At 40.6% G+C, this 25,682-nt stretch overlaps 1 protein-coding gene across 1 annotated transcript in view; it reads left to right on the top strand.

The window, feature by feature from the left end:
• The window catches only part of Ano5 (anoctamin 5), a 93,185-nt gene that overhangs the window by 51,280 nt on the left and 16,223 nt on the right, over positions 1–25,682 (top strand). Inside the window, exons 8-17 of the mRNA XM_050122129.1 lie at positions 2,815–2,928; positions 4,779–4,894; positions 13,679–13,813; positions 14,516–14,621; positions 14,718–14,778; positions 15,755–15,906; positions 16,867–16,941; positions 18,814–19,036; positions 20,569–20,738; positions 21,674–21,771. Coding sequence (XP_049978086.1) covers positions 2,815–2,928; positions 4,779–4,894; positions 13,679–13,813; positions 14,516–14,621; positions 14,718–14,778; positions 15,755–15,906; positions 16,867–16,941; positions 18,814–19,036; positions 20,569–20,738; positions 21,674–21,771 — 1,250 coding nt within the window. The remainder of the gene's footprint in view (positions 1–2,814; positions 2,929–4,778; positions 4,895–13,678; positions 13,814–14,515; positions 14,622–14,717; positions 14,779–15,754; positions 15,907–16,866; positions 16,942–18,813; positions 19,037–20,568; positions 20,739–21,673; positions 21,772–25,682) is intronic.

The following is a 25,682-nucleotide window of genomic DNA, read 5'->3' as shown; positions in this document are numbered from 1 at the left end:
TAACATTTTTATTTCTCCATGTGTCTATGTGACCGTTAGATTCCTTCCTGAATATCACAAATTGACCATTGTGGAGTGGACTTGCTGGGCCTGGCATTTCATACCTGGAATACAGGCCCTTCAAAGGCTGAAGCAGGAAGACCACCATTAAGTGTGGGACCACCCTGGAGTATGCAGTCAGCTCCAGCCAGTTCTGAGAAATAAAGTTAAGACCCTATCTCAAAACAAATAAGCAAATAAATAAATAAATAAATCCATGAAGATAATAATCTTGCACACATACAAAAGCTGAATTGGTAGATAATGTTGGCTATATTTTGACTATTCCCTTAACTAGCATTCCCCTTCATCTCTCTGACACTCCCTAAGATCCCTTCTCCCTGAGACAAAACACCATGAAAATTGGTCTAGGCATACAATGTCACATTGATCTCTGTGTGATCAAGTTAAAGTTCCTTAGTTTGAATCAAAAGCCAGGAGTGAGAAAACTTCATAAGACAGATTTGTGAAATGCTGAGGATGGCCAGCTGTTCGGCCACTTGTGCCAGTCAGTTAGATCTTGGACACCGAGGAGACATTCCTGAAGGAAATTGAAAGTGTATTGCAGTTGACAGACATCCAGTAAGACAGCTTTTTCAGCCTTGTGGCTGAACCTTTTGGGGTGTGGATAGATCAAACCTTTAAGCCAACATTACCTTACATCAAACCTAATGTGGCTTTAGACCCTACCCTCAGTCTGTGAAGCCAGGGCGATGTGAAGAAACTGCTGCAGAAGACCTTGACAACTGTGAAGATGGTTTCTGGGGGTTTACATGAAGACGCTATGTCCTGCACACCTGGGTGCACAGCAGAAGTCACAAAGAAGGAGCTACAGCTTGCTGTCCACAAGATCTGGGTCAGGGAACTGGTGACTGTGGCTGTGCTCTTAGCAGATTCTCAGTGTAGATGCAGAAGTTTCCTGTCAGACCCGAGGGGTCCTCTTTTCCCCAGGCCTGTTGGCCACCATGTGGAGAGGGGAATGAAGCAGATTGGGCAGCAGAAATCTTTGGTGGCCCTTGAGCACGAATAGAGACAGTCCTCTGGGAGACAGATTTCTGTGTATCAGCTCAACTTTGTTCCAGATTTAAGGAATATATAGGACTGGGGAGCCTGGGAACAAACTTACTTTGCATTAAGTGGCATCTCCTAACACAAGGCTTTGCATGTGACAGTAGGGTCCTATAGCGAGCTCCTAGTGCAAGTCTTCTTAGTCGGGGTCTGTGCCCAGTGTCAAGGTAAGGATGACTCAGGCATCTGACTTAGAGACAGCTTTAAGTTAAGGTCAGTCCTTCAGGCCCACATACATTCTCCAGAGAAGGCTGGGTGGAGAACAGGAAGCTTTACTGGAGAGAAAGAGTTCTGTGCTGTGGAGCTGAGGAGTAATCTGCCCGGCCACAGGGAAGCTGTGACCTCAACCAGCCAGCAGTGTCCTCTAACATCAGAAGATGCCCACTAGGACTTCCCTGTAGAAGTGGAGAGGCTGACTTCAGAGCATCAAAGGGCAGGATGATGCTTTTGCTGGGGGCCCAGGCAGTGGACAACTTTAAATTGAAACCCATGCTCACATGGCATTCTGAAAAGTCAAGTGCATATTAGAACTAGAGCATCTATCTCCCTCTGTACCCTGTAACAGGACAACGAAGCCCAGGGGCCAGCACATCTGCCTACACTGAACATGCTAACCCACAGATGGAGTGCACTTTGCAGGAAACAACTTCTCTTGTTACTTCAGGAAGCACACAACTCCCTGGCACTCAAACTGAGACGCACAATGGCTCCTCTCCATGCTGCAAGCATGACCTCCACTCTGCAGCCCATGGATCACTGGTTTCGGGTCCTTTGATGCAGCAAATGTGTTCGTGTTTTGTACAGCTCTGACTGAGAGAGATAGTGACCGTTATGATGAATTGAAAATCTTCTAGAAATGATTCACTATCCTAGATGTCATTAAGATATTCACAACTCATTGGGGGAGATCAAATATGAAAACTATGAAGAGCTTGCAAGGAGTTGATTTCAATATGAATGAAGGGCACAAGATTTCAGGGGCAAAAGATGCTGCAGATGTAAGCTGCAGGTGGGCCAGAACTAGGTGGAGCTTGGAGACAGGTCTAACAAGGTCACTAGGAGTTTTAGGGTAAAAGCCCCACCATCTAGGCTCTAGGTGTCTCAAGGACTGAGCTTGACCAACAGTCCCAGTATGATAAACAACATAACATCTGGCAAAGGCCCCATCTATATCATCAGAGTGATAGGCTGAAGAAATACTGAAACCAACCTGGCCACGTATCAATTTAGTCCCCTATTTCTCCAAGTGAACTATTAATAATGGCACTTGAAACACCGATTCTAGTAAAAATTTATAGCATGGGAGTGTCTCAGAGGTATTTGATACAAGAGAAGAAAATTAAATGATGATTCATGCACCCCCCAGGCCCCAAACAAGGCAATGGGGTGTTGTCAGAACCTAGGAATAAAACTCCTGCCAATTCCATCTAGCGCCTCAATCTATGGCCTCTCACGGTCCGTGAAGAAAAGCATTTTTCTGTAGTCAGGGCCTGTGTCCATTCAAAGTAGACACTGAGCACTTGTGATTATCAAAGTGTGAAAAGTTTGAAGTTCTGCAAGGTGCTGAAGTGTCTTCACATTTAACTTAGGTTTACTGTCTTAGTCCCTGCATTTTTACCTCAAATATTCAACATATTGAAGTCCCTGCATACTTGTGTGCTGTAGGTGGAATTCATATACTGACTCCTTCTGGTACCTACCTGGCAGGTTTACTATATTCTGTCACGATGCCCTTTTGGAGTTGAAGAGGGGAAGAAAAAGATTGGAATTGAAAGATTGCTAAACTCCAACACTTACTTATCTGCCTACCCACTCCACGATGTGAGTACCTTCCCAAGGGATCCAACAATAGTCCAACATTTTTCCTTTTTTTTTTTTTTTTTTTTTTTTTTTTTACAAACTGCTTAGTTCTCCTAGGCAAAGGGAAAACATCCAGACTCCCTGCTTCTAACCTAAGGAGTGTACTCGCGGGGCTAAAGTGCATTCAATGCCTTATTATGCTGGCATTTCTAATGAAAAGTACTTTGAATGATCGTTTGTATTTGCACACAGTATTTTCTTTAGGATCCATTCTTGAATTATTATATATTTGGGTGACACATTACTCAGAAAGTTCTATCCTGTCTTTACTCATAGATTTTGAATCTTTTAATGAGTAAATGTACTCATGTTTATCCATCCAATAGAGAAGTGGATTCAATCACAGGGAAAGTATTTTGCTGGCTATTATTTTCACACAACCATGAATTCAAGTTCAGAGGTCAGGACCGCCTAGAAAAGAAGCAGATGTTTAGTGCATTCCTAGGAATTCCTCTAGTGCCAGGTGTTTTGCTAGACCCACAGTGGCTCCCTCTATCAAAACATCTCCAAGATCCTCTCTACCTCTCCTCCCACCCAAATCCACACCTCTCTCTCTCTCTCTCTCTCTCTCTCTCTCTCTCTCTCTCTCTCTATCTATCTATCTATCTATCTATCTCATTAGAAATGATTTTGAAGGCCTGCAGCCAAACTTTTCCACATGACTTAAACTGCAACCAAGCATTCAACAGTATGAAACATGACTTTAAGTTGGTTCTGCAAGGATGACTGTGATCTGATTCCTGTAGGCTGCAGCAGCAATTACATAGAAGCATTTTCCCCTTTTAACACACCTGTGATCCTTTAACATAAAGGTGGGAAACTGTCCGCCCTCCTATAATGCCTCCCACCCCAAGATGTTCATAGTCTTCCGGAGAAAAACAGTGTGGGGGTTCCAGTCAAGAGACCAATATATGCCATACTTAGGAAGATCTATGCTATACTTAGGAAGATATATGCTATACTTAGGAAGATATATGCTATATTTAGGAGGATCCTGTTGGAGTAGTGCACATATTGCCAGGCATTTTTGTTAATCTTTACTTACAAAGGCTATTATGCTTTGAAGACTTTGAGGATTTTATTTACCTGCAGGACATTGTTTTTTTTTTTTGTTTTTTTTTTTGTTTTGTTTTGTTTTGTTTTGCCCATTGCCCTGTTATAAATCCAGTACCTGCTGTGGTCCCAGGGTATTTTAAGCTGTGCGTCCAGCCTTTTGGCACAGCTTCCCTTGCTCATTGGAAATCAGTGGCACTGAGCTGTCTTTAGGAGGAGCTGGACTTCACCATCTTTGACATCTGCCAACTTTGAAGTGCTGGGCTTTCTCTCGTGTGCTTTTTAGAGAAGTGATTTACACCAGCCCCAAACACCACCTTCAGGACGCCGTCTTCAATTTTTACTCACTAAAAGTCAGTGGTATTACCTACAGAACAACAAAATTCTTGAATTTGTATGGTATAAAATGCCACTTTTTATCATCAACCTTCACTTGTGTTCAACTTGAAGCTGGGTACTCATGCACACTGTGCTCAGTCATTCTCTTCTCCGCAGTTCTCATGTCCACGTAATGCTCTAACAGTTTATCAGCTGTTGTGTAAATGGCACTTCGTTTCCTGGGCCAGATTAATAAATAAATCACCCTGACTGTGGTTTCTTAGGAAAATGTTAGCAAATGACTCTATATGACTGGAGTAAGAATTAGAAGTCAATCAGCAAAAGATGCTGTCAGTTTTGTCCACCTGTCCAGAGAGGCTCCCTCCCCACCATCTGGGTCTTTCATGTTCTCCTCTTATACTCTCCTTGACTGTGCACAGGGCCAGTACTGGAAGCCATCCAGGACTCCTTATCACATCAATGAGAGGTACACCCTTCACCAGAACTGGGCTCGGTTTTCCTACTTTTACAAGGAGCAGCCTTTAGATTTGATTCGGTAAGTCATTGTGCGTCATGACCACAGGAGACCTTGCTCAGTGCCCTTGCTACCCACTGTGTTTCCCAGCCCCTCTCTTTACTATTGATTATTCATTTGGAAGAAGATGCTTGTTGCCACCATCTAGGAAAGGAAGGACTCAACATGACTATTAAGGGTCAGGACCTACCTAGCTTTTAGCTAAGCTGTAATCAGTCTAGTTCCTGCTTTGTACAAGCAGCTCCCACTTGGTCATGGTACCGAAATGCTGTGTGGTGCATCTTGTAATGTGGCAATGATGCTTTATTTTCCTTTGAAAATATAATATGATATGTCTACATTTTAGTTTAAGTATATATACGAAGTTCGTTTTCTTCCCTAGTAGAAGAACTTAGAATACAGGAGAAACTGGTCTGTGAGTTTGGATGTGTTCGTCTCAGAGATCTGTAAAGATATTGGTTCTATAATCTCAATCTTTTTAACATGCTTGCAATCAATGCAAATAGGTGACAGAATCAAAGGATATATGTGGATTTTTTAAATTATTTTTTTTTATTTTTCTGTGTATCTGAAATTGTTTCCAAACAGGAACGATAATAAAAATGAAAGCTCATAAATAGACTTATATATGATAACGATTTGATTTTCAACAAAGGGAACTAAAAAGTCCATGTGAGAAGAGGCAGTGTAAGAGTAAATGACCCTGGTACAGGTGATGAACACACAAGATGACAACAAAAAGGCAGCCATGAATGTGGGCAGGGGCTGTAAAATTGGGATGGAAATCAGAAAGGAAAGTTAATGGTACATGTATGAGATGGCCAAAGAACGAACAAACAAAATGGATGAAAAGTAAGATGAGGGACATGGTTACAGCCTAGTGTTAAAATGTTTGCTTAGTATGAAAGTTACACATACTCAAAGGTTTAGTTGTTAGCCTGTGGTTTTAAATTTATTAGTCAAGTGCACCGTTTAGTAAAAAACAAACAAACAAACAAACAAACAAAAACGCTTTTTATGCATCTTCATTTTATAAACAATAAATTCTCATTCGATCCCATTTAGGAAATAACTCAACAATTTCCTACATTGTGACTATTTTAATAAAAAGTATAGGTCTATAGGCCTTTTAGGAATTTAATATCAAGAAATATTATTCTTGAAATTTGAAAGGGAGATGAAAGTGGTCATTTTAAATTAGTCACAAAGGTCATCAAAGTAACTAACCATGACCTGATTTGAATAAAGTCCCACTCAGTGAAAGGGAACCCATGCTCAACACTGCCTAAATGGCCAAGAACCTGAGATTAGATAGGCCGGAAACCTAGGGGAAAACTAACTACTACTACTGTTCTGCTAAAGGAACACAGCAATAAAAATGACTCCTAATGGCATCTGCTGAATTCATAGACCAGCGTCTTACTTGGCCGCCATCAGGGAAGCTCCCTCCTGCAACAGATGGGAACAAATTCAGAGACTCACAACTGCACAATGTGAGAGACCTTGAAACACTCAGTCCAAAATAGAGTGTCTCCCTCAAATCCCTCCCCTCAGGACTCAAGGAACTCTGAAGAGGCACAGAGATTGTAGAAACCAGAGTGGGTGGTGAACACCAAGAAAATATGGTCTTCTAAACACAACAGAACACGTATGAATTCAGAGACTATGGCAACCTACAAAAGGCCTGCACAGGGCTGCCCCAGATAAGGTCCAAGAGTTGACATGGGACACAAGTCCCCATCCCTAACCTAGAACTTATATCCAATTGTATCAATTATATCACAAAAAAATAGTTTCTTCTAAAAGAGTTTCACTGGGTTTACAAACCATACTTAAGGGCAGGCCCCAGGCTTGGCAGTAAGTGGCCAACACAGACATAAAAATGAGCTCTACGGTGTTTTGGGAGGGTTTCAGTCGTGCAATGTTTTGACAGCATTTTTTACTGTTAGATTATTTATTTTTACTGTACAGGTCTTTTGTTGATAAGTTATGGATTCTGAATTTGTTTTTATGAATATTCTGTATGTGCATCAATGTCTACAGGTGTCTCTTATGCTTTTCCTTTGGCTTTTTTTCCTGTCTGTTTTTTGCTATTCTGGATTGCTTTTACTTTATCTTATTATTTAGATGCCTGTTTGTATTGAGAGAGAGAGAGAGAGAAAGAGAGAGAGAGAGAGAGAGAGAGCACAGAAAAGTGTGTATTTGGGTGTGTAGGGAGGAAGGGAAGATCTGGAAGGAGTTGGGAGAAGAGAACCATAATCAAAATATACTATATGGAAAAAATTCTATTTCCAATGAAGAAAAAAAGAGATTCCATAAAAGAAAAACAAGACAAAATCCGGGTTTTCAAGATATCCAGTTTCTTCATAAATTCCTAAGAATTCTTGTGTTTGTAGCAACTGTATCTCCTAAGATGGATTCTGAGAAGTTTAGGGAAAAAATATAAAAATATAGGTACCAAAAATTAGAATGTAGAAAGAAAGACATATAAAATTGTAATCCTAAAAACAAGAACAAACTACCAACAGCCTTCTCAGCAGCTTAAGGATCAATTATCAGCAGAGGATTATTTCATTTTGTAACTGGCTGCTTTGTTTACAAGAAAAAAGCATCCCATGTTTCTGGCTGTGGTCTCAGCTAGCTGACAAGCTTTGGTGCCCCACAGAGTTTTTATACTTTTCTTTTTTCTGGAATGAAGCTTCCTGGTTTACTAGACTTTGGTGGTCTGTCCCTATCTATGCATGACCCCGTGGACCCAGCATTCTGCAAACATTAATAATGTGAAAGCAGAGCAAATAGAATATATTCCAAAATAAAACACTTAGGAGTGAACCTGGTTCCTCCGAGGGAATAGGCAGGAACCAGAAATCTCAGTTGAGCCAGGCGTGAGTCTGGGACCTCAGAGAGAGTAGGCTTGAGCCAGGACCTCTGTGAGTTAGGGCATTGGTCTGGGACATCAAAGGCAATAGGCAGGAACCTGGAACCTCTGCAGGTCCAAGCATGAGTCTGGGACCTCTGAGGAAGTAAGCAGGTCCTATGCAGGTCTGGGTGCACCACAACCTGGGACCTCCAAGGCAGTAGACTGGAACCAGAAACCTTTCCAGGTCCAACTCCAATTCAGGGAGTTCTGCAGGAGGGAACCCAGACCAGGATTTACAGATACAAGTCAAAGCCAATAACCTAGGACAAAGTTGCCCTGAGGCAAAGAACTCCACCGTGGGCAACAAATTCCACAGGAGTGGGACTGAACAAGGAACTGAGGAAACAAACTATACTAGGAGCAGAAGCCAGGAGCAAATCCAGTCCCGGGAGCCTACCCAGTCCCAGATCACTGGCAGATCAGGACTGAACCAGCAACCAGATCGAGAGTAAGCGATCTCCACCATAACAGGTCCAACTCCAAGCCAGGGTCTTCTGCCAGAGGGGATCTAGATCAGGATTTACAAAAAAAAAAAAAAAAAAAAAAAAAAAAAAAAAAAAAAAAAAAAAAAAAAAAAAAAAAAAAAAAAAAAAAAAAAAAAAAAACCCAGATCAAAGCCAGCAACCTAGGCTAAAGTAGGGCTGAGAAAGCAAACTCTAAGGGAACAGACCAAAGCAAGGAAAACTGAGATATCTCCAGGAACAGGAGTAACCAACTGGGTAACTAGAACTGTGACACTAACTGCATTACCAGGAATAACCATCTGAGCTTTGAATTCTTTTGCATCTAGAAGATTATTCAACAGAATCTCAGACAGCCCCAACCACACCTAATAGAGGAAAAGATGAGTAGAAAAGGTAAGATCGCATGCTACACCACAAAGAGCAACACAATACCAGGAAATCTAAAGACCCTACACCAGCAAGTCATGAACAATGAAATATGGACGAACCAGAAGAAAATGACCAAAAAATAACCTCAAGATAATGTTTGAAATTCTTAAAATTGAAATGCAGAATTTCCTTAAAGAAATGGAGGAAATGACAAACAAAAAATTGGAAGATATCAGCAAACCACTTAAAGAAAACCAAGAAAAAGACATCAAACATATGAAAGAAACTATCCAGAACTTGAAAACTGAAATAGAAACAATAAAAAAAAACACACAAGCTGAAGGAAATATAAGCAGAAATCATGAGAAAAAAATCAGGAACCACAAACAAAAGCATGAACAGCAGAATGCAAGAGATGGAAGAGAGAATCTGAAGCACTGAAGATACAATAGAGGAAATAGACTCATCAGTTAAAGAAAAAATTAAATCTAACAAAAGCTTAACCCAAAATATCCATGAAATATGAGACACCATGAAAAGCCCAAATCATAGAATAATAGGTATAGAAGAAGGAGAAGTTCAACTCAAAGGCAGAGAAAATATATGTAACAAAATCATAGAAGAAAGTTTTCCCTACCTCAAGAAAGATATGCCTATGGAGACACAAGAAACTTACAGAACATCAAATAGACTGGATCCAAAAAAAAGTCCTCTTGCCACATAATAATCAAAACACTACACATACATAATAAAGAAAGAATATTAAGAGCTGCAAAGGAAAAAAAAAGGCCAAGTAACATATAAAGAAAGACCTTCTCACTGAAGACAACAGAAGCCCAAAGGTCATGGTCAAGCATTATGTAGACATTAAGAGACAACCAATGCCAGCCCATACTATATACCCAGCAAAACTGTCAATTACCATGGAAGGACAAGACAATATTTCCATGATAAATCTAGATTCCACTAATACCTAGCCACAAACCCAGCCCTACACAAAATACTAGAAGGAAAACTCCAACCCAAAAAAAGATGGCTACACCAACAAAAACAATTGATGATCTCATTACAGCAAATCCTGAAGAAGAAAAAATGCACAAATTAACATAACCAATGATAAAAACTAAATTAACAGGAGATATCAAGCACCGGCCATTTATCCCTTAATATAAATGGACTCAACTCACCTATAAAAAGGCACAGGCTAACAGACTGCATATGAAAACAGAATCTAACCTTCTTCTGCACACAAGAAACACATCTGAACATCAAAGACAGACATCTTCTTAGAGTAAAGTGTTGGGAAAAAGTATATCAATCAAATGGACATAAAAAACAAGTGAGTGTATCTATCCTAATATCTAACAAAATAGACTTCAAGCTAAAATTAGTCTTTTAAAAGAGACAAAGAAGATCATTTCATATTAGTCACAGGAAAAATCTATCAAGAGGAAATTTCAATACTGAACATCTATGCCCTAAATACAAGGGCACCTTCATATGTCAAAGAAAAACTTCTAAAGCTTAAATCATATATTAAACCCCACACACTAATAGTGGGAGACTTCAACACCACCCTCTCACAAGTGGACAGGTCAATCAGACAAAAAAATGAACAGAAAAATAATAGAACTAGCATGTTAAGACTCAAATGTACTTAACAGACATCTATAGAATATTCCATCCAAACAGAAAAGAACATACCTCCTTCTCGGCACCTCATGGAACCTTCCCAAGAATTGACCATATACTCAGTAACAAAACAAACTTCAACAAATACAAAAAAAATTGTAATAACCCAATGTACTTTATCAGATCACCATGGTCTAAAACTAGAAGTCAACAGCAATACAAGAAGCCAACAGCCAATATCAAACTAAATGGAGAGAAACTCATAGCAATTCCACTGAAATCAGGAACAAGATAAGGTGGTCCACTCTCTCCATATCTATTCAACATAGTTCTTGAGGTTCTAGCTAGAACAATAACACACCAAAAGGAGATCAAGAGGATATAAATTGAAAAAGAAGAAGTCAAACTCTCACTGTTTGCTGATGATATGATCGTTTACATAAGTGATCCCAAAAATTCTACCAAGGAAATTTTACAACTCATAAACACTTTTAGCAGTGTAGCAGGATACAAGATTAACTCAAAAAAATCAGTAGACTTCCTGTACACAGATGATAAAATGGCTGGGGAAGAAATCAGAGAATCAACACTATTCATAATAGCTACAAATAGCATAAAATATCTCAGAGTAACTCTAACCAAACAAGTGGAAGACTTGTATGACAAGAACTTTAAATCTATGAAGAAAGAAATTGAAAAAGACACCAGAAGATGGAAAGATCTTCCATACTCTTTGGTAGTCAGAATTAACATAATAAAAATGGCAATCTTACCAAAATCAATCTACAGATTCAACACAATGCCCATCAAAATCTCAGTAAAATTCTTCAAAGACTTCGAAAGAACATTACTCAACTTCTTATGGAAAAGCAAAAAACCCAGGATAGCCAAAACAATCCTGTACAATAAAATAACTTTTGGAGGCATCACAATCCCTGACATCAAACTCTACTACAGAGCTACAGTACTGAAAACAGCCTGGTATTGGCATAAGAACAGACAGGAGGACCAATGAAACCGAATAGAAGACCCAGATATCAATCTACACATCTTTGAACACCCGATCTTTGGTAAAGAAGCAAAAAATATGAAATGGAAAAAAAGAAAGCATATTTAAAAAGTGGTGCTGACATAACTGAATATCAACATGTAGAAGAATGAAAATAGACTCATATCTATCACCATGCACAAAACTCAAGTCCAAATGGATCCAAGACCTCAACATAAAGCCAGCCACACTGAACCTTATAGAAGAGAAAGTGGGAAGTGCACTTGAACGCATTGGCACAGGGAACCACTTCCTAAATATAACCCCAGCAGCACAGACACTGAGAGAAATAATAAATGGGACCTCCTGAAACTGAAAAGCTCTGCGAAGCAAAAGACATGGTCAACAAGACAAAACAAAGCCTACAGAATGGGAAAAGATCTTCACTAACCCCACATCAGACAGAGGTCTGCTCTCCAAAATATACAAAGAACTCAAGAAACTGGACACCAAAAGAACACATAATCCAATAAAAAATAAATGGAGTACAGACCTAAACAGAGAACTCTCAACAGAGGAATCTAAAATGTCTGAAAGACACTTAAGAAAATGTTCAAAATCGTTAGTCATTAGAGAAATGCAAATCAAAACAACTCTGAGATTCCATCTTATACCTGTAAGAATGGCCAAGATCAAAAACACTGATGACAACTTATGCTGGAGAGGTTGTGGGGTAAAGGGAACACTTCTGCATTGCTGGTGGTACAGCCCCTTTGGATGTCAGTGTGGAAATTTCTCAGAAAATTAGGAAACAACCTTCCTCATGACCCAGTAATAGCACTTTTGGGTATATATCCAAAGGATGCTAAATTGTGCCACAAAGACATGTGCTCAACTATGTTCATAGCAGCTTTGTTTGTCATAGCCAGAACCTGGAAACAACCTAAATGCCCCTCAACCAAAGAATGGATAAGGAAAATATGGTATGTTTGTACAATGGAGTACTACACAGCAGAAAAAAAAATAATGACAGCTTGAATTTTGCAGGAAAATAGATGGAGCTAGAAAATATTATTTAGAGTGAGGTAACCCAGAAACAGAAAGACAATTATCACATGTACTCACACATAGGTGTTTTTTAAACATAAAGCAAAGAAAACCAGCCTACAAACCACAATCCCAAAGAACTTAGACAACAATGCAGACACAAAGAGAGACACTAAGAGAAAGTAGAAAAAGACAAGATCTCCTGAGTAAATTGGGAGCATGGAGACCTTGCGGTAGGATTGAATGGGGGAGGGGAGAGGCAGGGATGGGAGCAGAAGAAAGTGTAGAACTCAATAAATATCAATAAAAAAACCACTTAGTACTTAAATATATTGCAGTCATTCATTGTCATCCCGGCATGGAGGGAGAATTGGTTAGAGTTCAAGGCTAGTCTAGGCTACAGAGTGAGACTGTCTCACAAACGAAGGACTGAAAGGAAAAGAGAAAAGAATAGTAGTGTCTTTTTGGTGATCTTGATGTTGTGTAGTATTATAGAAATTGCTTTACTCTTTAATAAAATCTCAGAGAGATGCAGCAGGGCCATTGACATTTACTGTGGGGAAGTGTCAACTGTTGATGGCCTAGGGACCGACACAGACAGCATTGGGAAATAGAAAAGCAAACTGCAAAAATGTTTATCAGCACTGAAAAGAGAACACAATACACACAGAGACACCTATTTAATTAGAAAGGTTTCAAAAGCTGAAGAATTAATGTGCGGCATGAGAAATCTATTTAAAATCTGCTTAAATGGTCTCCGTGGGAGGTAAGAGCTATGTCCCTCTTGTTTGCTCACTATTGTCTCCCCCAGGGCAAACTTGGAAGCTGCAGGTCACCATTGTAGTTCTCAAAGTATTAAGTAGCAAGCTTTCAGACCCTAAGGGTAGTGAAACCTGTGAGAGATCGCAGTCTGGTGATGGAGTTCTCTAGGAGGAGAGGGCTGTCCGCAGGTCTCTGAGGGTGTGCTCAGCTAAACCTGGCCCCGAGTACAAGCAGGTGTGGAACAACACTGTCAACCTCTCTACTCTGCTGCAGTCATGCCTGAGTGCCATCAGAACACCCGGTTCCACTGTGGAAAGAAGCGGGGCAATAGGGCAGACAATGTCTGTCTCTTTAATTTGTCAGTTGTTACAGGCTACATTTCTTTAATAACTTAGTATGTATTTGTTTACTGTTTAATACTGTACTTTAAACACATGGAAGTTTCAAGATGCATGAGTTCTCAATATGATATTATTTAAAATTTAGATTCTATCATGATGGCTTCCTTCTTCCATGGGCTATTTCTTTTCATCTTTACTACTATAAACTTGCCTGCCAGCGTGGAGCAGGGCACCTGGCTCATAGTTTTTCTTCCAGCCTCTGATTCTGTCTCTCGTTCACAGGAATTATTATGGAGAAAAGATCGGTATCTATTTTGTGTTTCTCGGGTATTACACGGAAATGCTGCTGATTGCGGCTCTGGTTGGCTTAGCCTGCTTCATCTACGGTTTGTTATCAATGGGAAATAACCAAACTAGGTGAGCACAAGAGACTAGCACACATGGAGACTGCCTTGGCCTAAGCTTCTGCAGCCTCCTTATTTCCCCACATTTACTTCAATGTTTCCTGTGGCCGCAGGCAGTATTTTCAAAGCAGACTCATGTGTAATGCTTCTACGTGCCAAGGGCTTTATGGAAACTGCCTTTTGCTATTATCTTGGCTTTAATTTCATTTATTCTTTTCATTTTGGAGAATTTCATAATGCATACAAAGTGTTTTTATCAAACCCACCTCCGCCTGCTCAGTTCCTCCTCGGTGTTCCACCATTTTCCTTCCCAAGTTTCATGTGTTCATTTTAAAACGCAAGTCCGCTTGGTGTTGACCTCACGTGCATGCATGGAGGACTATGTTCTGGGGCGTGTGGTCTCACTCCCATTCCCCAGCACCAGCCATCGATTGTCCATAGCTCTTCCGCTAGTGTGGGACCACATGACTCCTCATTCCGCATCCATCCTAACGTTGTCTGACTCAATCCTGTTTGGGTCTTCAACGTCAGGCTGCATTTAAAAATGTACCCTAAGGAGTCTGTTTCCTATCCTATGGCTTCCACCAAGATAGAAACCTTTGCTTTGTCCCCACCTTTGCCGTGAGTGGACGCTCATTGAACACTCCGTCTGGTGAGAACTGCTTGGATGTTTCACTCCAAACTGCATTGCTTTTTATCTGACTTCTCTGGGCAGCACTGAAATCTGTGATCCTAACATCGGAGGTCAAATGATCATGTGTCCACTTTGTGATGGAGTCTGTGATTACTGGAGACTCAACACCACGTGCCTGCATTCGAAGGTAAGTGTGCCGTGGGGCGGGACGGAGACTGGCACTTCCTTCTGGTGCTGACGTCTTTCATATTAAGAGGGTTTTATGATGGTATTGCTTTTACAGTTCTCCCATCTGTTTGATAATGAGTCAACCGTGTTCTTTGCACTCTTCATGGGGATCTGGGGTGAGTACAAAGTCTCCTCCAATTTTTTTTTGTATTATGACCATTCATGAATTTATCGCATTTTGTCTAATCTGTTGTGTAATTTGTATAACTGCCTGTTTGTTTGCTTGTTTTCCTTTTACCACCTGAAATAGCTCTGGAATAATATTTTCTTTTTTGAGACAAGATCTCATAAAGTGCTGAATTCTCTGTGTAGCTGAGGATGGCCTTTATCTCCTGCCTTTGCCTTCTAAATTCTGGGATTAGTAGTGTGTACTGTGGCACAGAATATAGGTGTTGCTGGAGATAGAACCCTGGAACGGTTTCTAGGCCAGCACTCTATCCACCTACTAAAACAAGTATCTTTATATATTTATATAACAACCTTATAAGAATAAAACTTAGCATGTGAATTTGTGGGAAAAAATTGTATATGCAACTTAAAAGCTTTACTACATTCTTATATNNNTATATCAAACTTTTAAACACATTCTGATTTTAGCTTTTAACGCTGGAGATGCCATTTGATGTCTTCCCATTATAGTTTTCATTTTCAGTTGTTTGATCACAAGTGTTTTTGGTATTTGATATTGGACCAACAAACATGATCTCAGCATTTCCAACTGACAACATGTGAAGTGCTTTGCAAACAAAATGATTGACAGCAGACATGAACATTTCTTTTTGAAGATTTATTCTTATTGGTTTCAATTGTATGTGCCCCCATCACGAGCATGCGCACGCCATATGTGAACATCCGGTGCCCAATGAGGAAAAATGTCATTGGATCTCCTTGACTTGGAGTAAAGGTGGTTGTGACCCCCCAGAATGGATGCTGGGTACGGAACTCAGATCCTCTGCTCGAGCAGCAGGTCTACTCCACTGTAAGGCGCCCCTCCTGCCCCTAGGGTTGCTGCCTTGCAACTTTTATTTGTCAAACAAACTTTTGCTTGACCGTCTATTGATGGCTCCACCCTGATGCTTCTTTCTACTGTAGTCACACTGTTTCTGGAGTTTTGGAAGCAGCGACAAGCCAGGCTTGAGTATGAGTGGGATCTGGTGGACTTTGAAGAAGAGCAACAGCAGCTCCAGCTGCGGCCCGAGTTTGAAGCCATGTGTAAACGGAAGAAGTTGAATCCTGTGACGAAGGTACAGTAAGCTATGGAGTGGGAGCTTGCTTCAGGGGACCCTCTGCTATCGGCTGCCCTGGAATAGTCATGTTCCATCTATGTGCAAGTTAATTCACAAAATTTCTATCTTTTCTGATGTATGCTTAGTCATATATCTGAAAAAGTTCAAACCTATTTACAAATAGAAAGCTATACTTAAACCCATAGGTGGAACTACTACTCAGCATTGCGTTTTCACCCCAGAGACAGGATTTTCTCACATGTATCCTCACGCCTGCTCTCTGGATTATTTCTAAAGCAAATGCAATGCATCACAGTATGAAATGTGCGATTTTTGCTACTATGTGAGAAAAGATGAAATAGAAGCCAGGGCGTGTGGAAATGAGTTAATGGGTTAAAGGGTATCTGTGTTAAGACAGTGGACTTATGAGAGAGAATTTTATTTGAGCAAATTTCTCTTCCCATGATACTTTTACACTGATTGCCTGGGAAAGACACTGCATTGGAAGTGAGCAGTGTCTAAATTTTCAAATCTTTAACCATCAATCTGTCTGTTCTTGACTAAGGCATCTTGTAACATCCATATACTCATTTGAAAGTGAAATATGCTTTATTAGCTTCATAGGCTTGGAGCCACTATGTGCTATGTGGAAGGCAGTGTGTTCTTCCTCAAGTTCCCTGTCTTCTGTAGAATCTCATCCTTCCTTGAAGGCACCCTAGCAGTACAACTCTCAAGATTCTTGTCGCAACTTAGGGATGAGCCAAATATCTCTTAATTGTGACTGAAATGCCATGTCAATGTGCAGCATTTGGGTTCTGGTGGCCTTCTCTAAGAGAAGGGATTACTTTCCATGGGCTATATAATGAGAAACCCTTTGTGAGGTCTCTACCTTTAGCATGTGCCTTGATTTTTCTACTGTTATTTGGAGTCCCAACTGTGAGGCCAAAGTGTGACTTTGTTATTTCTCCAATATTGCAGGAGATGGAGCCACACATGCCCCCGTGCCATCGCATCCCATGGTACTTTGTGTCAGGGACCACAGTGATTTTTGGGGTAAGCACCATTTATGAAACTTTGACCATTTCTCTAGGACACAATTCTTTATGAACCACAGTATCTCCTTAACCCTGTCTGCATCAGCTCTTGGCTCATTCCTGCAACGCCCCATTCTTGCTATATTGCATATTTCTCTTATACAAACATGACAGAATTTACATAGATTTTCCCTCCAAGACTGAAGTTTGTAAATAGATGTGTGGGAGAGTCCTGGCTTCCCAGCTTGTTCTTATTTGTATCACTGACTGACACCTGGTACCAAGCAGAATGTCATGTTCATCATTGCAGTCTTTGGTTAATGTTGTCAGCATCACTCATTCCCTTAAAGTATCTGTGCATATGATACGATGAACTATTGCCACTTTCTTTTTGTTGAGACACAGACTCAAATCTGAGGAAGACAAATCTATGGGGGGAGACGTTCCTCTCCGTATCTATAGCTACTATATTTATCCACCATTGTGACTTTTTGTCCTTTCCTTTCTAAATCTGTGTACTGGTCACAGTTGGATTTTATTTTTTTAAGATTTATTTATTTATTATGCATGCAATGTGTTGCTGGCATGTATGCCCACACACCAGAAGAGGGCACCAGAACTCATTACAAATGTTTGTGAGCCACCGTGTGGTTGCTGGAAATTGAACTCAGGTCCTCTGGAAGAGCAGACAGTACTCTTAACCTCTGAGCCATCTCTCCAGCCCCACAGTTGGATTTTAATTTTGGGAAGAGGGATGGGCGTGTTGGCTTCTGAGAGAATGTGATATTGAGGTATAAACAAATAAACTATTTTAGAGTGTGATTTAACTCTCTCCAATGTGTGTGTCTGTGTATGTGCCTGTGTGTGTCTATGTGTGTTTCTGTGTGCCTGTGTGTGTATGCATCTGTCTGTGTGTGTGCATGTGTCTATGTGTTTGTGCATGAGTCTGTGTGTGCATCTGTCTCTGTGTGTGTCTGTGTGTGTGTGTCTGTATGTGTCTGTGTGTGTGTATGCATGGGTCTGTATATGTGCGTGTGCCTGTATTGTGTCTGTGTGTATATACTGTGATTTTTAACAGCTCTTATTAAAATATTTCGTATATCTTGAAAGAATTAGTTTGGGTGTATTTTCTTACTTACATGACAACTTGTAGAAGAAAAATGAATGGGTCAGCAGATAATAGACAAACAGACAAACAATCGGGTAGATAGACAGATAGACAGACAGAGGATAAATGATAAATGATAAATGATAGATGATAAACTTATCTCAAGAGCCACACCAAAGCATACCAAGCCAGGGGTAGGATTCAGAAATATGACTGTCATTTGTAAACACTGAGAAAATGAATTTAAAATTTAAATGTAATAATCACCACTCATATTACTATGATGAAATAACTGTCAAGAATCAATTGAAAAGAGTTAATTGGTTCAGAGCTCAAGGACATAGCCCATCGAGGCGAAGAATGTGTGGCAATGGGAGCTTGAGGCAGCGGGCTACATTGATTGAGAATCACAAAGCAGAGACAGAGAGAGAAATGCCAGTCCTCAACTCAATTTCCCCTTTCATCCTATCCAGATCCCAGGCACAGGGAGTGGCCTCACTCCCAGTTAAGATGGATCTCCATCACAATTAACCTAATCTAGATAACTCACTCACAGATGGATCTCCTGTTAAGTTGACAGTGTTTTTCATCCCGGGAAATAATGGTTTTCTCTAGTTCGTGTTTAACCCATAGCAATCAAATGATTTTTTTCCAGTTTTTTTCCCTCGCGGTGTCTTATCTGATGCTTCTGTGGTAAAAGTAGATGCGGTGCCTAAGCAGCCGCTGAGCAGCATAACAGAATGGGAAAATAGCGCATCCCGTGGTTCTCGCTTTCCCCCTCAGATGGCTCTCCTCCTCAGCAGCATGGTGTCCATCATTGTGTATCGCCTGTCAGTCTTTGCCACTTTTGCCAGCTTCATGGAAAGTGAAGCCTCCCTGCAGAATGTGAAGAGCTTCCTCACCCCCCAGCTGGCCACCTCTCTCTCTGGATCATGCCTGAACTGCATTGTCATCTTGATCTTGAATTTTTTCTATGAGAAGATATCTGCCTGGATTACAAAAATGGGTAAGCTGGCCAAATTCTGAGAGTGATTTAAACACAGGTTTTAGCCAACACTGCCCATCCATCTTTGGACCCTCTCTCAGGAACTGGCAACTAAAGAGCACAATTTTCAGGCTGTTTTGTTCTCTAAGTAGATCCGCACTTGGTTTTTAATTCCTTAACATCCATCCATTCAGTCACTTCACAATGGAAGCAAGAAAAACTGTAAGACTAAGTACACCTTGGGCCATTTTGAGGGCTCTTATCTCAACATTCCCTGCGTGGAGCTAGCTGAATCCTAATCAAAATCCACACCTTACTAGAAACATGGGATATTCTGGTTTTACATATTTTCTTCATGGAGGATATTTGCTTCTAGAAATCATTCTGAAATAGAAAAAAAATAACAAAAACGAACAGAGCAGCAGTTCCTCATGCATAGCCCCAAAATATGGTGCCTTTCTGTCTATGTAGCATCTGTTACAACCCAGATTATTTTCTTGGTAAAGTTTTTAAATTTCTCCTGAAGTGAGAAGTGCTGGGGTCAAGGGTAAAAGACTTGAGCAAGGAATACTGCAAAGAACACGTGTCCTTCTGCTCCCACCTTGAACAAGTTAGAGAGAGACAAGGCTAGCCATTTATCTAGCAGTAAGGGCCATCCCTTCTCACGGCTCCACACAAAGGCAAGCACTGCCTGGAAGCAGCCCTTGCATCATCTTCAGATATTGAGTTCTCAGTCAAGTTTACTTTTTCTCTGGGTAAAGTGTTTTAAAAGATATCAAGAATTATGGCTCTATTCAGTGAAAATTGTTCCGAACCTCCTACCTGAGATGTTTTTAATAAATTCACGTGAGCTTCAGCAAAATGGAAGTTATCTGTGTCTTAGAATATTTTGTTCTCCTGAAAGTGTCATGGGAGTGTCTGCTCTATGGGGAAATCACAGACTCCTGATAGGAAGTGTATTCCCTTACTCTTAGCACTCCCCAAAATGATCTAGGCATTGGGGAGAAATTAATTCTTTTTTTATCTTTAGAATTTGTTACATTGGAAACCATGACTGCATTTTAATTAAGGAGAAAGAAGGCATATATTATCTCTGTCAGCATTGTAGGCAGAGTTTAGTACATGAGAAGAAAGTAGAATGTAGTTAAAAACCATCTCAGCTCTGGACATAGTTCTCAACATAAGCTTACCTGGTTTACACCAGCTTGACCATTATGAGAGGAGGCAGAAGCATGATGGGATTTTTGTTAGTGTTTAGCAGTGATGGGAAGGAGCACTGCCCATTTTGTAGAAACCCCACATTCAGACCGTCTTATACGGAGAGCAACCCCACCCTTGAAATGGAGTAACTGCTTCCGAGACTCTGTCAGCCACGGGATCAACACAACATGAGCAACAGGAAGCCAGCACAAAAGCACAGCTCTTCAGCATTGGTCAGCTGAGGTCAGCTAGAGGAGCATGTTTACACACTTTGGAATGGCATGCCTAGATGTCCACTTCTAAGTACAGAATTCAGGGAAAGTCCATTAATTCCTGGTGGTTTCTCTTGGCAGAAATTCCTCGAACTTACCAGGAGTATGAGAGCAGTCTCACTCTGAAGATATTTCTCTTCCAGTTTGTGAATTATTACTCAGCTTGCTTTTACGTGGCCTTCTTTAAAGGGAAGTTCGTGGGCTATCCTGGAAAGTACAAATACATGTTTAACTTATGGAGAAGTGAAGAGGTAAGGTCTCTCGTCCAACTCAGATTTATGGTTTCAGATAGTTAAGACTTACCTTTCTCCCTAGTACTAACTCAGTTATTGTCAAGTTGTAGAAGTCCAGACACTGACTCCGCCCTCTGATCAGTCTTATGGTGTTAGATGTTTCGTTCCCTTTGAGCAAGAACTTATATGGCACCAGTCTTGCTTGGTTTTCTGTTGCTATAATCAAATGCCCTGGCAAATGAAACCCATGGGAGAAAGGACTTATTTCCTCACTTCAAGAGTGTACCTTATCATGGCAGGAAAGTCAAAGCAGCCGGACACATGGCATCCAAAGTCAGGAATCAAAGAGCAATGAATGCCTTTGGCTGCTCAGCACCCTTTCTCCACTTACCCAGTTCAGGGTCCCATCAAGAGAATGATGCCACCCACAGTGGGGAGGTTTTCCCACTTCAATTGCTGTAATAGAAATGACCCTGCATAGGCATGTCCAGATGTTCATTGCCCAAATGATTCTATTACATTCTAACAGGGTAACAGTTGACAGTAACCATCCAAGAGTCTATGATCTGTTCATAAGACATAGAACTTTTTTTCTTGAAAGCATCCTGCAAAAGGTCAAGAGTCAAGAAAAGGCTTTTCTATGGCCCATGAGACAAGACTGATAGTTTTCAAACTGATCACATGAAAATTATAGCACCTTTTGATCCTAGCACAGACATAAGTATTCAGAATTTTTTTAAAACTCAGAGTCTGTATTTCCATCACAGTCCACAAATGGGTGTGCTGCAGCTACCCTGGTACTAGTCCCACGTGATTTGTGGACTGAATGGCTCTGGAATATCCTCATTGCCTCTCCTGACCATATTATAACCTCTTGAGTTTCTGACATTCCGGGTGTTGCAAAATTCTGTTTCTCCTCTTTCTCTGTTTTCTCCTCTCTTGTTTCTGAATAGTGTGATCCTGCAGGCTGTCTGATAGAGCTGACAACCCAGCTAACTATCATCATGATTGCAAAACAGCTTTATACTAACGTCTATGAAGCCTGTCAACCGTATGTATGGATGGGAATTTTTTTTTCTGTCATGGTATCTTTGTCAGAAAATGTCTAAGCAAACAGGAACAATTTGTGTTTAGTCCAGAGTGCATAATGCCTCTGGTAATAGAGATTATGCAGTATTTATTTAATTGCATGGCCATCAAGGATTTTCCTCCAGGTCAGGAGGTGGTGCATGCCTTTAATCCCAACACGTGGGAGTCAGAGACAGGCAGATCTCTGAGTTCAAGGGCAACCTGAACTACAGAGTTTCAGGACAGCCCCACTACACAGAAAATCTCTGTCTCAAAACTAAAAAACAGAAAAGTTTTTCTTCTTTAGTTCTGTCCTTTAGTTTTATTTTTGATTGATAAATAACTCTTATGTTTCCTCACTTGCATGTACATATTTACTGATTGCAATGCAATGTTTCCATGAAGGCTTTTTTGTGTGTTTTTGAGAGGGTCTTACCACATGGTATGGGCTGGCCTAGAACTAATAACTCATAGAGATCCAACAGCCTCTGCTTCCTGTAGTGTTGGGATTAAAGGCATGAACCTTAAAACCTGTGGCACGTTTAAGTGAATATTTCTGTTGTTGAGTGAAGCTATAAAGATTTAACTGAGAATCAATACAGTAAATCCCTAGTAGAATATTCTGCAAACTGCATATTATACTTTTGGAATTTAAAATTTTTTAATATAAAATGTGTGTATTTCGTTGAGAATTTCATGCTTGCATACACTGTACTTTAATTCTATGCAGTCCACTATTCCCTAACTCCCCCTCCATCCACTGCTCTCCATCTCCCCAGCCACTTCCCACTTCCTAGTCTTTCTTTCACTTTTCTTTGGCTGTGGTCCACTGAGGTCAGTTTATACTACGATTGTTCTCATGCATGTGTGGTCATCCACTGGAGGGTGGTCAACCTACCAGGGGCCTCAGCTTCAAAGAAAACTTATACTTCCTCTCCCAGAAGCCATCAGCTATCAATAGCTACTCATCCATTGGTGGGGATTCATCACCCCCCGAAACACACTCATCATGACTTCATGCTGGAAGGCTGAGTGCCTCAATCTTATGTGCAATAGGCACAGCTGTGAGTTCCTGAGTACAACAGTCCCATCATCTACAGAAGACACTGTTTCTCCAGCACATAGTCCTGCGGAACTCTGGGCTTTACTGTCTTTCTTCCCTCTCCTCGGCAATATTGCCTGTGCTTTGGTGTGGATTGCGTTTGGGGTGGGTTACTCAGTCTAGGGGTTAGTAACCCACCCGCAATCAAGTTACTCCAGGGTCTCGGAGGGGCGCTACCTGGAAGGGAGTGAGCTAAGACAGAAGAAGGAGGCCAAGCAGTTTTGTCAAAGCCTCCGTTTATTAGGGACGGGTTACAGTTTATATATGGTAAGGAATGGGGGGCAGGGTAACTGGATTCTTGCCACGTGTTCCAGGTCACGTAGGCCAGGAGGTAGGCTAGGAAGTCAAGTGGCCACACCTGGTTCCCTGGATAGCTGGAATGTGAGGCGGGTTCCGCTAAGAGATTGCTGCTAATTGGGTGAGGGGCATTCTGCAGACTCCCCAGGGTGATGGTTCCTGTAATGATTGTTAGTGGGGAAATGGCTCCTGACACTTTGGGATGCTACGTATAATTGTTACTATGAGTAAAAGTTGAACCTTTGATGTTTGTTTTATAATTCTTGCATTATGTTGTGTAGTCATAGAAATACTAAAGAACTTAGGTCATTTGATGAGGGAGGAGTTGCTCCCTCATCCAATAGCACAAAAATCATGAGTGTATTGTATATATGTAGTATATGTGTGTGTGTATGTGTGTGTGTGTATACACACACACACACATATACACTAACTAAAACACCAGCTCATATTACACATCAAAGGAGCATTTCTTCCAAGGGAAAAGAGAAAGGATAAAAATGGTCTCAGTTTTTGTTGGGGATTGTCACTGGGTAAGAAGCAGTTTAAAGTCGGGTTGGTTTTATTTCTTATTTAATACACAAAATTGAAAACACATTAATGGCGATAAATGGTGTTTTCAGGGTTGGAAGTCACAACATAGAAAAACTATCCATTATCCCTATGCTGACACATGCACATAGTTTATTTCAGTGAAAACATCAGCATTGTTGGCTGTATAGATGAGCAGATTCTAAATGTTAACTGGGAGGTCAAGAAACTAGAAAATAGAGGAATTGCTCCATTTAATTTTAAAACTAACTATAAAACTTTATTAATGACAATAATATGGAATTGGAAACAAGCTGGTTCTATAGGTAATGGGGAAATGAAGATGTCAAAATCTGTGATCTGTGCGAACATGACTAGATTATTTTAGCCTGGTTGCAAAAGGATATGTATGTATGTATGTATGTATGTATGTATGTATGTATATAAACCTGTAAGCTTTCAAGTTAGAAAATGTTTAAAAAATCAAACATGTGTACCAAAATATAAAAATTGGGACAAACCTCAGTTATTCAAAAATAGTTCCAAATAGATCATAGGTACCAAAACTGATTTCAATGGACCAGAAGTAGAGGTAGCCAGCCAGTAGACCTTTGAAAAGCTGCCCATGTCACCCCTCTCTGTGGGCCCTCCCTTTCTTTTTAGGTTTATCTTGTTCTCTTTGTGTTCCAATTTGGATGTGTGCTACATGTAAATAATTATTCTTTTCAATCCACAAAGGCTGCAGCTGTCCGAATGATAATATAATTTTATCTGTTGATCCATTTGCTTGTATGAACTCCACCTCTTTGGGCTCTTATTTTTCATTTGCCTAATTAATTAGCATGAAGGGACAGCTCTCCGTCTGGGTGCAATTCCTTTGCAGGGGTGCGTGCACTTGTTCCTGTTGTTTGATGCCTCTCCCACCCGACTGCTTCTCTTTGTTCATTTGCACTAATGCTTCACAAGCTTTAGCTCCAAACTCTCCTTTGTTTTCTTCCTTTCTGAGAATATGTGTAGAAAATATTTTGTCTTATCATAGTTTTAAATAATCTCATGAGGGTGCTCAAACTTTGATTTAGCTGAGGCATCTCCATGTTTCTATTTGCAGGGCTGTATTCTTGAAGTCACCACGAGGTGGAGCCACCACCTCTACGTTGTGACAGCTAAACCTCCCTGCAAAATCACTCTGACTGGGAGGCACTGCTTTAAATGCTTAAAAAGGGGGAGTTTGAAAGTCAGGTTGCGCATCGTGGTATTATTTGGTCTCCTATCTTTGGTAGATTTTTTCTTTTTCTTTTTAGACACCTACGAATGTGTTTGCTTGTTTTTTTTTTTTTCTTCCATTCCCAGAACTTAGCAGGTGAAGCGGTGATACTCTCTGTTTCATAACCTCAGTGATTGTTTTATTTCATTTATTTGTTTTTATTCATGCTATTCTCTTGAATGTGGTCATGTACATTTTCACTTCAGTTTTTATTCCAAATGTCTTTACAGCAACAAGGAATCTCTATCTTGCTGGATGCTTGTTCACACTGCCATCTTGATTTCATGAATGTATTTGATACTAAGCGCTATTGGGTTTGCATTAAATCTGCCAGCATGTCTATTGTGTTGGTTAATTCTAGTTAAACAACAAACTTTTACTTTGGCTCAATCCTACACTATCATAATCTCCTTGTATGGTTTGGACCTTGGCCCGAGGTTTGTAGTACTATTGCACTTACTCAGATAAGCCTCTGCTCTTCTTTCATGTCCCTTCTCTGTTATGTCCGATGTCTCACTTCTGCAAGTGCTTTCTGAGCTTTGCAGTGGTTTGGAGATTGGCCATTGCCCCGGCCCTGCCCACCTTCTTCACATGCTCTGTCACCTGGACTGCCTCTGACTGAGTGTTCTTCTTGTCAGCAGGGAGAGGCAGAGCCACTTGCCTTCTCCTCACCTCCCTGTGTGGCAAAAGCAAATACTAT

Source organism: Alexandromys fortis, unplaced genomic scaffold (genome assembly GCF_014885135.2).
Source record: "Alexandromys fortis isolate MF-2015 unplaced genomic scaffold, M_Fortis_MF-2015_v1.1 scaffold_170, whole genome shotgun sequence".
Classification (NCBI taxonomy): domain Eukaryota; kingdom Metazoa; phylum Chordata; class Mammalia; order Rodentia; family Cricetidae; genus Alexandromys; species Alexandromys fortis.
This window is presented reverse-complemented; position numbering and strand designations above follow the sequence as displayed.